This window comes from Sipha flava, unplaced genomic scaffold (assembly GCF_003268045.1).
Source record: "Sipha flava isolate LNK unplaced genomic scaffold, YSA_version1 222_pilon_pilon, whole genome shotgun sequence".
NCBI classification, from domain to species: domain Eukaryota; kingdom Metazoa; phylum Arthropoda; class Insecta; order Hemiptera; family Aphididae; genus Sipha; species Sipha flava.
Window position 1 is genome coordinate 506659 of NW_020272853.1, and position 15813 is coordinate 522471.

The 15813-nt window shown below is 31.8% G+C and overlaps 2 protein-coding genes across 10 annotated transcripts in view; both read left to right on the forward strand.

The window, feature by feature from the left end:
- LOC112683282 (SUN domain-containing protein 2-like) overlaps positions 1 to 13117 on the forward strand; it is a 34409-nt gene extending 21292 nt beyond the window's left edge. Inside the window, exons 1-9 of one of the 5 annotated variants that reach the window (XM_025554226.1) lie at positions 6130 to 6709; positions 7472 to 8267; positions 8327 to 8770; positions 8835 to 9261; positions 9325 to 9516; positions 10050 to 10216; positions 11010 to 11102; positions 11169 to 11345; positions 12623 to 13117. In XM_025554226.1, the coding sequence (XP_025410011.1) occupies positions 7494 to 8267; positions 8327 to 8770; positions 8835 to 9261; positions 9325 to 9516; positions 10050 to 10216; positions 11010 to 11102; positions 11169 to 11345; positions 12623 to 12664 (2316 nt within the window). In that variant the 5' untranslated portion in view covers positions 6130 to 6709; positions 7472 to 7493 and the 3' untranslated portion in view covers positions 12665 to 13117. The other 4 variants (XM_025554227.1, XM_025554228.1, XM_025554223.1 and 1 more) reach the window with 4 other exon arrangements.
- A 173-nt stretch (positions 13118 to 13290) lies between these two features.
- LOC112683283 (protein PTHB1) overlaps positions 13291 to 15813 on the forward strand; it is a 29366-nt gene continuing 26843 nt past the window's right edge. For 4 of the 5 annotated variants that reach the window (XM_025554229.1, XM_025554231.1, XM_025554232.1 and 1 more), the window contains exon 1: positions 13291 to 13548. The gene's annotated coding sequence lies outside the window, so the exon portion shown is untranslated. Of the gene's footprint in view, positions 13549 to 13622; positions 13643 to 15813 lie in introns of those variants that run through there. The other variant, XM_025554233.1, reaches the window with a different exon arrangement.

Here is a 15813-nt window from a genome sequence, read left to right on the forward strand (position 1 = left end):
ATGTAAAAAAAATAGTGTTGCGATTTAAAAAAAAAAGTAAATTATATTGCGCATGCACGTAACGTCCGGGTTAAAAATTTGAAACTGTGTATTTTGGTACTCCCTCTTAGTGTGAACAAATTGTAAATCCAGATAAGGTAGACTCGGTTTAGTATTCAATATCATATTAGTAATAAATTAACATAAGGATAATTTTGTAGACAACGTTATATGTACCTATATAATATATGTAATGTCATTAGATTACTAAAATATATGTAATCGACAATCTTTATATTTACTATGATAAATATGTATTTATAGGTAATGTGTTTTTCGTATATGCAAGTAGATCAAGGACACTTGATTTGAAAATTAAAAACTCAAATAATGAATTCAAGGGATTTAGGAATTAAGGAATAACCATTTGTTTTTCCAACTCTACCAATATGACTCTACTGTAGTATTTAAATCTTAACAAAAATCTATAGTGTAAAAAGGCCAGTGGAACTAAAATGTTCCAGACCACCTCCCAAAAAAGTCGGCCTATAAAAGTAATGATTACCTTATTTCACTTCTACATTCATGAACAACAAGGCTCTTTTATTTCTATTGCTTAATCCTTGTTTACTTTCTGAATGAAGCATAAAATACATTTGGCTTACACAATAATATATGCTAATATAATAATACTATTTCAATAGTTTCGATCTAAAACTTATCAATTTTCCTCGGATTTTCTTTTGATCTTCACGTCACCTATGCGACTCCTATATGTGTGTACATGATACGGATATTTATGCGTCAGTATAATGAGTCAAAGAGATTGGAAAATAATAAATAAGTTCTAGACCGAATCTATTGAAGTAGTAATATATATTGTGTAAGCCAAGTCTGTTTTATGCTTCATTCAAAAATTAGCCAAGAGTTAAGCAATAGAAATAAAAGAGCCTGTTGCTCATGAATGAGTGAAGTGAGGTAATGGACTAAAGAAAGAGCAAACTTGCTGTGGGCTCAGATAGACATTAACAACTATTAAACGCTCAACGATATGATTATTATTATTTCTTAAGTGTACATTTAATTACACGTATATATATATGTATATTCGAATACGTAAGGTAGTGCTTATAGTCATTATTATATATTACTAGTTAATCATAAATAGTAGGGATATTATGTATTTGAAATTCGATAGCATAGTTGTATAAGTGCACTTAAACAGTAAGTCAAACCATAGAAATATATTTAATTCGTGAAATAAAATTTGATAAAACAATTATTTATAGATCTTTGAAAAAGTGGTGACGAAGTTAAAGACCTTAGGTAATGTTTTCCTTGAAAATATTTATTTAATCTTTTAGATATTGTTTTCGCAATGAAAATGTATATAAAACAATATGATCTCAGAATCTGAAAATCTAAATGTTTATAGTGTTTAAAGTATGTTCAGTATATTTTAAACGTTTAACGTGTCTTAATCATGTTTTAGATGCATAGTTTTGAATCATTAATTATTAGCATTTGACTAACAGAAATTTTACTATCAATCATTAGCTTTGAGATAATGCATTAATGCGCCGCTTCAATGCAATTATAGCGCTAGAATTATATATCGTCCTCAATCATATTACGATTAAAACTTATCATCCTTCAGGTTATTTACGCATCACTTATTACATAAAATTTAACATGTATGCATAAACGTAAAATAAATGTATTATAGTAAATAGATAGGGCGTAGTTGATACGTAAGTGTATATAATTTTTCTCCCTATTGTTTGATAAATGATAACTAGTATAAAGAAAAGAAAGGAAGAAATTCAAAATGTCTAATAATGCTATATTTTAATAATGAATGATTGTTTTTTAAATACAAAATTTTATTATTTTCTCTACCAAGAGTTTAGGATACAATTTTCAATTTTTGTGTAAATGTCTTAATAAAAATGTATGAAAATTATTTAATTATGCGCTTAAATAATTTTATATTATATTTATATTTTATATTATTTTATATTATACGTATACGTATATTATAGGTATACCTATACACAGTTATACATTTTTATCTGTTCGTATAGATTTCCTCAGTCAGAAATGATAATATATAATCAATGATTATTAATCATACTTGTCAAGTTTTCTGTTCAGATAGCTATACAACATGAAGTACCTGCATTTCCTGCGGAGTTATGTTTTTACACAAATTAGTCTTTAAATTCACTAACGTGGTGTTACCTTAACGCGACCGAACAAGACTGACAGAGAATCCTAGGTGTCTAATATTATAATATCAATGGAAAAACAATACAAAAATCTATAAATAAATGATATGCATACAACCCAATGGTAATTGAGAATACACAGTACAAGTATATAATACTCGTATTGTATAAAGCAATGCAAAAATAATCATTTTCGAGGTCACGCGCGATGAAGGCCAAGCCAAGAGCGTCGTCTTTTGGCATTTCGCAATCTGACGTTTCCGCACTAGTACATTTTCTGTGTAATATATTGGTGTCAAACTACCATGTGGTACCTTTTGACTTAAGAGCCTTGGACCAACCGAGACGAAAGTCCATTTTTTGTTTAAAAACGAATAAATAAATAAATACGCGAGAGTAGGTACATTGGAATACAGAGCAGGCAACTAAAATTGTATTCGCACAGTATAATTTTTGTGCGCAAGGTCATCAAGTTAAAATCACTAAGCCCTATAGTGATCCGTGATGCATTGTACCTATTTGGATACACAGTTTTTCTTCAATACATATACCTATACACAATACAACGTTGGCGAGTTTGTTTATCATAGTATAGGCATCTGTATTTTTTAATGATGGGAATATTGAGGTTCAACGTGACTCCCTTGAATTTATCCCATGCAATTTATTTGCATCTTTGCTGTTAAATCTTTGTTGCCCTAACTTATCTATGTCTTATACAGAAACAGATCTATAGTCTTACTGCGATTGTTGTAAGACAAATTTAGTAACAAAAGAAAAATGTAAAGTAACTATCTCACACACCTAGTAGTATATTGGTACCTAATGAAAATGTATGTATGCACATCTGTTTGAAGTATTTAATATAAGTAACTAATGTGAAAAAAATTTTAATATAATGTTTTACCAATAATTACTATTATTATTCAACTATGGTATACTAAGACATAATGTCCTATCGAACATGATATTAACAATAAATCATCAAATTTCTTCTACGGAGTAATTATTACGGGACAAATATTTTGTGAGAAGGTCGAAATAACTTTCGTAATTCCTATAAATTATAATGCTATGTACGATTAATAAGACTAGATCAATACCCTTTCTTACACTGATATTTCAGGGAGAAGAGAGTGAAAACTTAAACGTTCTTAGCGTTCATCATTATACATTTCTCACATGATGAGTTTCTTTAAAAACTTTCGAAATTGTTATAAAAATAAATATCGTTTTTACTATCTATTATGGTTATAGCACTCATAACATATTAAATCTGTATAAACCATTAAATAAATGTTTTATTCATATATATATATATACAGATGGTAGGAAAAGGAAGAAGTAGATGAAAAGGTAAAGATTATTATTTTCAACTAATTAAATAATATAGGAACACTTATATATCTGTTAGGTTAACAGAAAACTTTATTAAATAATGCAAAGGGATAATATTGTAATATACGACGAATTAACGGCGTAATAATATGACCAAAGAGATATATACTTCGTTAGAGACAAGTTTCCAGCTTATTTGATTGAAAATTACATCAAATGTTCGTATAATCAATAATCTGTTTCAAACATATTCTACCGTGAACTATTTGAATCAAACATTATTATTATTATTATTTATTATTTAAACTATTACAGTTTATTTTTGGTAAACGTACAAATATTTTGATTTTTATAATAATTTTCAAGAAAGGTAATTATATATGTGTAAGTGTGTGTGTGATTTTAATAATCCATAAACAAATATGAATGCGTTATTTTAATGTAATTTGACAATATTGTACAGTTTTAAAATCGATATTTTGAATTGCTTAACATTGTTTAGTAGTTTCCTCGGGAAAACACGTTTATAAATATAAATTTAAACTTAAATACATACTCAAATTCAATTTTATATATACGTTAATTTTTAGTAATTTACGAGCATCAGAACATGAAAACCTATCGTACGAGAAGGTAAATGTTTTAAAAATTTATGTTCTGGAAGTAAACAGCGCATTCGGTTAATTCCGTACAAAAGAGTCTTTAAAAAAAGATAAATAGAAATTAAAGAAGAATGTTTTTTGTGGATTCCACGTTACACGTAGTAGTGCAGTTGTAATTTGTAAGTGTGCAATTGCAAAAGGCTTTCTTGAATAACAAAACAAGAAATGTAAAGCCGTATAGCACAAACGAAACCCATAAAGTACAATAGAACAAGATTAATAATAAATAGGTGTATACGTATATATACGTATATATACGTATATACGTACATAATATGTACACAACCTAACCCATTCCTGTAAGGTCAAGACGGTGTGCTTTGATATCCGTAGAAATTCGTTGATATAGTGATTGGAAACACCGTTAATACCTGTTTAACGATAATACCTGGAAAACGATTAGAAAAATACGTTATAATTGTGTTCATTTAATTCAGAAGTGCGTGATTTTGAAGTACCTACGTGAACAGTTCGTCACGAGTCTAAAAACATACTTAAATGTATTAGACCAAAGATGTGATAAATCAGATGTACCACCTGCACCGTTGCAGTTATAATTCAAGGCCCGTCGGTAACGAGTATGTTTTTGTTGTACGCACGATTGTACTCCAAAGGGCTATAAATAAGAATTAACAGCGGCTAAAAGGTGTGCTCGGTGTTGGTTTTATTTTTTTACAGAGATGAGATAATTCGTATAAATAAATGGACGGTGATTTTAAAAAGAATTACCGTAGTCAGGCAAATCGTCATAGTGGAGGCAATATAACTGTGTAGAGTTCTATAGCCATTTTGGAATCTTCTTTGCGGGGGATCCGTTTCGATTGTTTACCGGGTCATAATATAACATTATTGTTCACGGCTCTGCAGTCGCAGTGTCCAATCGAATGGGATGTATCTTTCTTTTTTTTCCCCCCTGTACAAACTAAGTGTCGTTATCTAAGAAATAACCGAATCGTCGCAAACGGGGGTGGAACGGTGCTGGGGCGTGTCCGTGTAGCTTCGCGTTCGGCTAAACGGTCTAGCATATCATTTTACACGCACATGAGTATCCGGCACGGTAAACGCAACGGTGCGCCGGCCGGATTCACGCATCTCGGAAGGTCGGGGCGCACCTGAAATTCGTTGACAAAAATAGGTACTACCGGACGAGGCATTATCGAAGTGTAACGACCTAGAGCTAGACAGTTCAAGGACTTCGGTTCGCGCGCGCTTTCTTTTTCGAAATTCGATGTAAATGCAGCGGTCGGCGAGGGCCCGACACGAAAACGTCCCCGCGAATCACCTACACCCCTACACAGATGTCATGCGCGCACGCGCGACACGGACCGTACGGGTTCTCTGACTTCGGCACGTGTGCGTTCGTGTTCCTTGCGCGCCTCTGTTGGCAACCCGTTCGAGGTCAGTGGCGACCTCGCCGCCGCAGCCGGACCGGACTACCGCGCACCGGTGCTGCACCGAAGCCGGGGCGGGTGGAAGTGTATTGTTTTTTGCGCGTCGGCCGCTCGCTCGGACCGCCGCGGTCCCGGCAACGTCCTTGCTTTGCCCTTCGTTGCATGGCGCGCGTGCGCGCGAAAACACGCGGCGCTCGAGTGGTCACCGAAAAACCGGTGCGCGACCCGCGGTAGGTCCGGACGGACGAAAAAAGGCGACGGGGAGATTGGAAATAATAATATTAACAACGCGGCACCGGCAAAGGCCTCGACCCGAATCGAGAGACACTCGTGGTGGTGGGCGAGAGACGGAGAAAAACGGCCATCGCCGCCGCGCAGACGCACACGGTAATGTCGGTCCGCGACGTTTGCAAGCCTGCGCCGAGCGGCGTATCACCTCGGTCTCGCGGTCCCCACCACACTCCGGTCGGCCGACTCCCCCCGCGCGATAGCCTTGAACCGCCGTCCCTACGGTTTCGTCATTGCGTACGCGACCGTCGTCGACCAATCGGATCGCCCATGCCGTTGTGTCCGCGCTCGCGTCTAGGGTGTCGTTTCATCTCTCTCTCGCTCGCACACGCTCGGTCACCGTCTCTCGGTGCATTTCATTATTAATATTATTTTATTCCGCGCCGTGCCGTTCATCCTCTCTCCGCGCTCCGTCTTCGTTCGCGCGCCGTCTCCGCCGTCGCACGCGCACTGTTATTGTTGTCGGCTTGTCGCCCATTGTCGTTTTTACGAGTAAAACAGCGTGTTCGCGTGTTTATCGTCGTTTTCATAGAAAAAAAAAAAAACGTGTAGTTCGTCGTCATGTCGCTTCCTCCGTCTCCGCAGTGGTCGCCGTCCATTCGCCGTCGTCCGTCGTGAACGCGAACGGCACGTCGCGTGTGCACCTACATTTGCGCGACCGCGTCACGTTCGCGGCGTTCGTCCCATGCGTTTGTCGCGTCTCGCCGCCGTGACGACCGCGATCGCTAGTGCTGGTGCTGTTACGACGTCGACGGTGTTCTAAGTAGGACACGCGAGATCCGCGCGCGCACCACCCGCCGCTGCCGCCGCCGCCGCTGCCGAGGTAAATGAACTGCGCGCGCCGCGTCGAACGGCAAACTGGACCGCAGTGATGAATCCATTACGCGTTGTCCGCGCTTAACACGCCTTCGCCGAGCGACCCTTTCTCGTCCGGTCCTGGCCCCGTCCGTCTTTTCGCGTCCCACCCCCTACGGCTGCCCACTCGAAGTTAGGTCTTGTAGTTAAGTGTGTGTGTGTGTGTGTGTGTGTGTGTATTAGCTAACGCGTGTTACGGACACAACTCGCGGTGGTACCCGTGCCGGTGTGAATCGTTGGTTTTTTTTTCCACTACTACCTTTAGTGTCGTACGCGGTCGCCGTCCGACCACCCGGTATCTCGTCCGCTTTTACGCAGTGTCCGATCACCGTTAAACTCTCGTTATCGCCTTGGTACGCATAGTAAGACCATACCTCTTCTTCTCGTGTTATGAAGGTAAATTAGTACAGTTTTTTTGTGAAGACGAAACTTCAATAACGTTTTCTCTGTTTGAGATGTGTGCGCGCATCAGTCGTTGAGCTGTATTTTAATATTTATGATAAGGAAAGCGTTCAATGCCAAGTGGCGCATACTGATAAACAGCCATCACGTTCACATACCATTCCTTTTCGATGTGTAATTAGGCCGAGTGTTGTTTTAAAAAATCTTTTCACATCCAATACGAGTGTTTGGAGAACATTTTGTTTTTGTACGCTTATCATTAACAACCCCACCTATCATGTTTTCGATGTATGGAATTGTGTTCTAATGTTTTGTTTTTTTTTTCTAGTTACTTGTCGTTTGAAGACGAAATGCAAATTAGCCGAATGCCGATCCCGGCAGATGACTGTGCAAACAACGAAATGTCTGTTGACGTTAATCCCTCAGACACCAAGTCCGATTTGGAAACCACAACAAAAGTGAATGGTGATGGGCCCCAAAAACTTAATGGAACGGCTCTTGATGATGTTAAGGAAGCTAATGAAACCTCTGAAACTGTAGTCAAAGAGGAAGTAACAGATGTAAAAACAGAGAAGTTGAAAGCAGATGAGGCAGAAGAAAAAGAAGTTACGGAAACAGAAGCAAAAGAGATAGAATCAGAAAAGAAGACTGAATCGAAAAGTACTGATGAACCCGTCAAAAATGGTATATTCGAACCATCTGAAGAAGATGAGTCGCAAAATAACATTAAAGTAGAAGCCGTTAAAAACTCTGATAATAATGAAAATATTACAGTCGACCACGATAAACCTGACGATAGTACAGCTAAAGATGATGAAGAAGTTAAACCCATGGAAGTTGATGAGACGGAATCAGTTACAAATGTCATCACAAAGGTAGAAGTTGAAGAACCCAAAGCGGAAGAAGATGCTGAAACTTTAGTAGAAGAAAAACTTAACAATGGAGATGCAAATCACAGCAATGAAGTTATGAAAAATTGTGAAGAAAATGTCAATCCAGTGAATGGCGATGCAAACAATTTGGATACTGAAAAAAGTATTAAATCTGAAAAAGTTGGCCTTAAAGTTCCTGAAGAAGAGGATATTTTAAGTGAAGTTAGTGTTGATACACTTTCACCTAAACAGGTATTTATTACATTTTATTGTTCTTGTTTATTTTTCAAATGTTATTATGCCTTTTTTAGAATGATGAACCAATTTCTGCTCGTAAGAGGTCTGCAGCAAGTCATGATGAACTTAGTGCTGTTAGTGGAGCAAGTAGTGATAATGATTTACCTAAAACTAAAAAACTTAAGTCTGACGAAGATACTCATTTAATAAAAGATGATACTCGTGAACGTTTAATTAAGAATATTGTTCAGTCAAGTAGTAAAAATGAAGTTGAATTATCTAGAAACATAGAGAAAATACAAAATGAAATTAAAGTAATCACAGAAATTGCTCAGACTAAACGTGATGAATTAGTGACTCTAATTAGACTCCAAAAACTTAAAGAGGAGATTATTGAACGACTGATGATAAAAGTTAAAGAAATAGATGCTGTTAAAACTGATAACAGTAAAGATTGGAATTTGCCTGAAATGTTCCAAATTAATTTAAGTCAACCTGAGCATATTTTGAGTGAAAAGGTAGTGCTGCTTTTTATTTTATTTTATGATATATTTATTACATTTATATTATTTTTTGTTGCAGAATATCACTGATATTATAGATAATCGTGAGATTCAGCATGAAAAGTCTGTTATCACTAATTATGAACAGAATTGTTATGCTACTACATCATCTACTAGTATCACACCAGTTGCTGCTCCAACCCCTAATGAATGGATATTGTCAGACAGAGTGAACAGGGCTAACCGTGTTCAAAGACCAATATTGCCCAAACCTACAACTGCCAATAATCATAAGGAAGGTCGCCAAGGACCTATATTAGATGTTAAGCTAATTATTGCAGATCATCGATCAAAAAATCCTGAAACTGCTGTAACAAAAAGAGGTCGCCGTAAAGTGGTTCCCAATGATTTTTCAGTACCCACATCATCAGCGCCTTTAAGGTATCCAAATCCATTGGGTTTTGGTAATCCAATTCATCATACTAACGATGGCAATTTTAAAACTAGTAAGTTTTGTATTGTACCCAAGCAGTATTGAAACAAATAAAAAATTATTGTGTTTTGTTCAGCTGTCACAAACACCCATGGCGTTCTAAACAACGTTATGGAACATGGGTCTGAACATAATCGTTTTAAAGATGTTCCTGCTTTTCCAGAAGTAACATTGCATCCAGTCTCACAGCCAATGCAATCACAACAGCAGCAGCATCAACAACAACAGCAACAACAACAACAACAACAGCAGACATCTTTGTTGCACGGTAAGCTTTATAATCAACAAAACTTTATTAAATAAAAGATTCTCAACACGTATGTTAATTAATTTTATATAATAAAACATATTAAATATTTTATATTTTCAAAAATATAACCTATACTTATATTAATTTTAATTATTTTTAATTACCTATATCTTACTTAGGATAAGGAAGTTTGCAATTTATAAATAGGATTACATTTTTTTTTATAACAGTTAGTTATTAAATGTTGCTTATTATCATTGATTTTAAAATTAGTTTTGTATTTTTAAATTTATATATGAATATCAAAACTGATTTACTGTGTACTAAATTTTGTGGACATGTGAATAATTTTTAAAGTTTATAGTGATATTCATGTTAAAGTAGTAAACATTAAAAGATTATTTACTTGTCAACTTATAGATTAAGCAATTTTAATTATATTTAAAAAAAAAAAATAGTATTCATTAACTATTGGTAGTTAATAATATTTTAATAACATCTTAAATAATTTAATAAGCTAGTGATTAAATAAATTTTATTTTTTTATTTAGGAATTTTGACGAAAGGTGCTGGTACACATCATTTACCACTTAGTATGGCTAACCCTCCAACTAATTATTCGCCTACTTTAGCAAGACTTCTAACCGCTCCAGAACGTTGCAAGCAAACTAGAGGAAAACGTCAAACACCTGCAGCTACTGTTGTGTCTTCCAATACGGTAAATTATTTTATATAAGTACAATGAAATGTTTGATAAATGATGTTCCGTTTAATAACTACAGTTCATATTAGTATTTTTTTATTTTTTTAATATTGATATTTCAATGTAATTGTAATAAAATAAAGCTGCATTTAGTGAATGGTTAAGATGTACAGTATTACCTGTTGAATTAACAGTTATATTATTTAAGAAAAGTAAATATCTTTATATTACAAATTTAACTAACAGTGTCATTATGTTTTAAAGAAAACATTATGTCTCAAATTATTTATCTTATCAAAAATCTATTAATATTTTCAAAAAAAACTGTTCATGAATATGTGATTAGATCAATTCAATTGTTTTTCGTTTTTTTTCTGGTTTATGTGGCCAATGTGTTTTAGTGTATGCCAATGTGTATGAATCATCCCATATTGTTGGTTTTCATTGTTTAGCATTTCAATTGAAATATGTCAAATGCTGTTTTTATTTTACATACAGTTTTCTAGTAATTATTACTTAAAGATTTTATTGTTAATATATTACAACTCAAATTCCTGATAAAAATCGTTAAAAAACGTTAAAACGTTAAAAAACTTAAATGATGTAATCTGACTTTGCATTTTTCAATGGGTATTATCATGTGCTCTAAAATATTCAACAACCATTAATCCAAGTGTAAATTAGCTTTAAATATTAATCAATAGTCTTATAAAATATTGACAGTAATAATGAAGTAAAGTTTAAATACATTTTCAAAAGTATTAAATAAAAACATGACAGTTTAAATTGAATCAAATTTTTATTTCAGCAATCACGTAATGAAATAACTATCACTCCCGTTCAAAGCACTTCAATGTCTTCAACCTTTCAACCAAAGCCAAGTATAACACCAAATATACCAGTAAGTTACCTTTTTTATGATTTTAAAAAATATGGATTGTTGATTAAATTAGTTTTGGGTTTTCAGCCAGCTCCGGTAGATGATGAAGATGCATCAGATAGATTGGTTATTGATGAAGGTCAGGATACTATGAATGCAAATTCTCCATCTAGTGCACCTCAATGCCAAGGTTGTATGCAAAAACCAGCGCAGTTTGTGTGTGCTGGATGTGGCAATCAATGGTACTGCAGCAAAGATTGTCAAGTATGCGTAATCATTATATTTGATTCATTTTTATTTTGTTATTGTTTTTAAACTTATTTTAGCATCATAAAAGCTTTTTTTATCTATTTAATTATAATAATTGGATTAAATTGTTTTCTTAATTACATTCAAAATACATAAAAACAGTAAGTATTTAATTTTAATATTTAAATTAAATTAATTATTCTCTCAATTACATTCAAAATACATAAATATAGTAAGAAATTCAATAAATTGAATTGATTAGTCATCTGAGTGTATTAATGATTTGTTTTGATAATCAGCTAACAATTTATAGAGATAAACAACATTATAATTGATATATTATTTATTTTACTCTTAATACATGATTATATATATATTTTTTCCAATTAATAAAATAATTTTTAGCTGAAACATTTTTATTTTTTTTTGGTTTTAACTTGTTTTCATGTCTACTTTTTTATAGTATTTAATCTATAAAATAAATAAATTTAGTACTGTGTTTAGGTTAATTACTATTATGATCAAGGTTTTACTATATTTTTTGAAAAGAAAAAATGTAAAATACATTTTTAATTTCCTTCTGAGTTTGGATTATTGATGTCAAATTGTATATGAATTTAGTAAATAATAATATTAGTTTGTAGATAATATGGAAAACTCATTATTTGTATTTTTGATTTAAAAACATTAATTTATGAACCGTAATAGTAACAAGGTTTTTTGAATTTGTGTTTAGTATATTAACATGCATACAATTTAAGTTTTTTTTAGTTAAAAGTCTTAAATTATTCACTATTCGGAAGTTATATTTAATGTTATATTATTTTTACTCTGAATAATTAATTAGCTAAAATATTAAAGGTAATGGTGTTATACAATTAAAATGGCATGTTATAATTTTTAATTTAACATAGTAATACTTGGCTTTTTGGTTTATTATTTCTTTGGTACAGTTATATTAGGTATTTCTCAAAATATTTAAAAAAAAATCTAGAAAAAAGAACTAGTAGGTAATATAAGAAATTAAAATAATTTTGTACTTAAATTATTATTACTTTTCTCTGTATAGATAAGAATATTTCTTTACATCTTTTGTTATATGTTTAATGACTCATCCATGGTCTTTTGATAAGAAAAGGAAATTATTGTGAAACTAATTCATCGAAACATTTATAATTTTGTTTCCATTTAACTTAAAATGAAAAAATTTTTTCTTATATTTATTATTGATCATTAATAATACTTCATTTCAGACATGTTATAAAATATTTATATATTTATTTTGTTTACAGATTGATGCTTGGGACGATCATTCAGAAGTTTGTAGCGGTTAAATTTAAAATGTAAAACAAGAAATGTGCCAAAAAGATCTCTCAAAGTTTACACTAAAAAAAATTACATTTGAAGTCTAATAAGTATTTAAATTTGGTTCATTATATGAGCTCCATAGTAAATAATTTTAACTGTGTATACAACTATTGTTACATTGAACAGTGAACACATAAAATTATTTTAATTAGGTTAAACTGATGAACTTCGTTTATATCTAATTATGTGTTAATATTTATTATTATTTTTGTAATTTGTATCTAATTGTATATTTGAAAATGTCCTAATTCCACCACTGGTGTATTCGAACGATAGGAACAGATAGTTGTATTTTGAGTATGTATAATATTGTTGGGCAACGACTTATTTAATCTACCCACGGTGTGTTTGTTTTTAATTAATACAAGTACAGTTGTATTTTTTTTAACTATGAGAAATATATCAGATTTTAATATTGATTTTAAGTTCCATTATAAATCATATAACTCCTCGGATGAAATCTTTTTAATGTCTGTTTTAAGATACGCAACTTGTTATATTATATATATTTATTAGATGATAAGATTTGTTTGTTTTGTTTTTTTCTTTTCTTTTTTTTATTCAATTTTTCGAGTTTGTAATATTATTTAAATGTATTGAAACCCCTATTATTGTATTTAAAGTTAAGACAAAAATCTTATTTTAAATCAAAATTATATACAAACACTATGACTATGGTATAATGTTTCATCAGAGCATTTTATTGTGTTTTTTTGTCTTTTGTTGTTATTGTTTGTTGCCTAGTAACTGAATGTTTTACTGCCCAATTTGTGTATGGTGCTATGCTTCTGATTAGTATACGTTAGTAATGCTAAACAGCCAAATATTTTATTTTATTTACTCATAAAAGGTAAGTTTTTTTTTTTTATATATTGCAATTTTCTTAATGCTGTTAAGTAATTTCACTTATAAATATTATACCTAATTTCATTAACTCATATAAGGTAAGTTTTTTTCAATATTTTTAATTTTCCTAATGCTATTGAGTAATTCACGTCTAAATTTTTCGAAACAACAATAGTTTATGTTTCCTATTAAATAGTCTAGAAAATCTGTTGTGGGATATTAAATAAGTTATTTGAATTTGGAATCTTAAAATATATATTTATATGTAAATACTCAGTTGTTCTTATGTGTTAGGTAAGAAGTATTTTGATGATTTTAATATTAGTGTATGAAATGACAAACCATAGTTAACTTAGTTTCTTTAATGAAATATCATTCATGCTAGAGCAGGGGTTAGATATATATATTTGGAAAATGCCTCAATATTGTTAACGGTAAAATTTATTTTATGATTATTTTTCAGTATTATGGTACAATTTAATTTGTGGTTATATATATATTGATAATGTAGTGTTAATGATGTTTTTCTGGTAAAAATGGATATTGAGAATCTGAAAAGGGAAAAAGGAGTTTTAGCTGTGGAACATGAATTGACTGAATTCATTAAATGTCAATGAAATAAAGCAGTGGCCTATGTAGGTTATCATTTGGGAAGGGGCCGATTATGTATTTGATTTTTGGGTGAAGGGAAGGAGGAAGCACACTATTACAAAAAAAAATAATTTAACATAAGACTTCTGATTGTCTTTATATCATCAGAGAAATAAGAAACTCAATTTTTTAATGATTTATTATTTTTTAAAAGTATAAAAATTAAATTTTAATAAACAAATTTTTTATTGGAGCCACTCAAAATTCATCACATATTTTCTTAAAAGAATAAACATATTTTATAAATATAAAATTTTAAATTATCGCATAAGCATCATTCTCAGTGTCGTGACAGGTTTTCGGAAACCCCCAGCATTGAGACATATCCTTGTTAAAAATAACAATCTTTAACAATGGTGTTTTTCATTTCGGAGGGGGCCCGGGCCCCCCCCCCCCCCCCAATACGCCCCTGAAATAAAGTTATTTTTTATTTTATAATTTAGATGCTTTATGTTTATAATGCCTATCAATTCTTAATAAAATTATTTAGTTAAATATTTCGGTCGATTTTTGTATCTTTTGTTATTTTTATAATATAAGTGGTTTTGTAACTTAAAAAAATTGTTCTTCTATGAAAAGGTTGTCGATCCCTGTTCCAGAAACTCATACCTGTAACCTTGGACGAATGTTAATTTTTTTTAGGAATATTTCATATTCTTCATAAATATTTTTTATTATATACGCGTGCTTATAAGGTTTTATTTTCGAGAAAAAAATGTTTGATGATTAACAATTAAAAATTAGAACGGGATATTTCTCATTTTAGAAAATTGAAGGAGCATTGTATTTTGTTTTAATCATTGAATTTGGAATATTTAATAAAACTGATTTATATGGATTGGTTCAATAAAATATTGATATTGGAAATTACATTTTTATTTAATTTTATAGTAGGTACCTACGTAAAAGAATACGAAATGCGTACAATATTAAAAAAAAAAAGTCTTATTTGAATCATGATGTCGTGAAACTTATCAGGATTAAGAAATTTACATACAACAAAATTATTTATTTACATAAATATTCACCATATAATAATCACCTTTATTATTCTCAGTGACTACGATTAAAATGGTTTCGTATTCATACGAAGTAGTAGCAGGGACGGATCCAGAGTCTGGGAACTGTGGGTCAAGCCATTTCAAGAGGCCATTTACTAGGGATGAAACTGAATTAGAAATGAATACCTTGTAAAAAAAAAACACAATATGCTCATAAAAGTGTATAAGTATATTTATATTACATTTTAGAATTAGTGATACCACCGATAATGACTTATTTACGATTAATAAATATAATCTAATTTTATCAGCTCAACAAACGTACGGAATAAAATATGATTTACTTAACTTTTTTCTAAAACGATATAATTTAAAATATAAATTATGAATTGAAGAATTTAAAATTTTTTATATTCATGGTATTCATTTTTCAAGTAACTCCAATGACCCAACTGTCCAAGAGTCCAAATCAAGGTCTAAAAAGAGAAAAAAATTTCCAAGAGACCAATTTTGTCAACAAATATTGACTATTGGTCAGCAGACTCCTTGGACCTCCCCCTAGATCCGCCCCTGCGTAGTAGGTACCCACGCTTCTGTATTGTACGTAAATAAGTGCT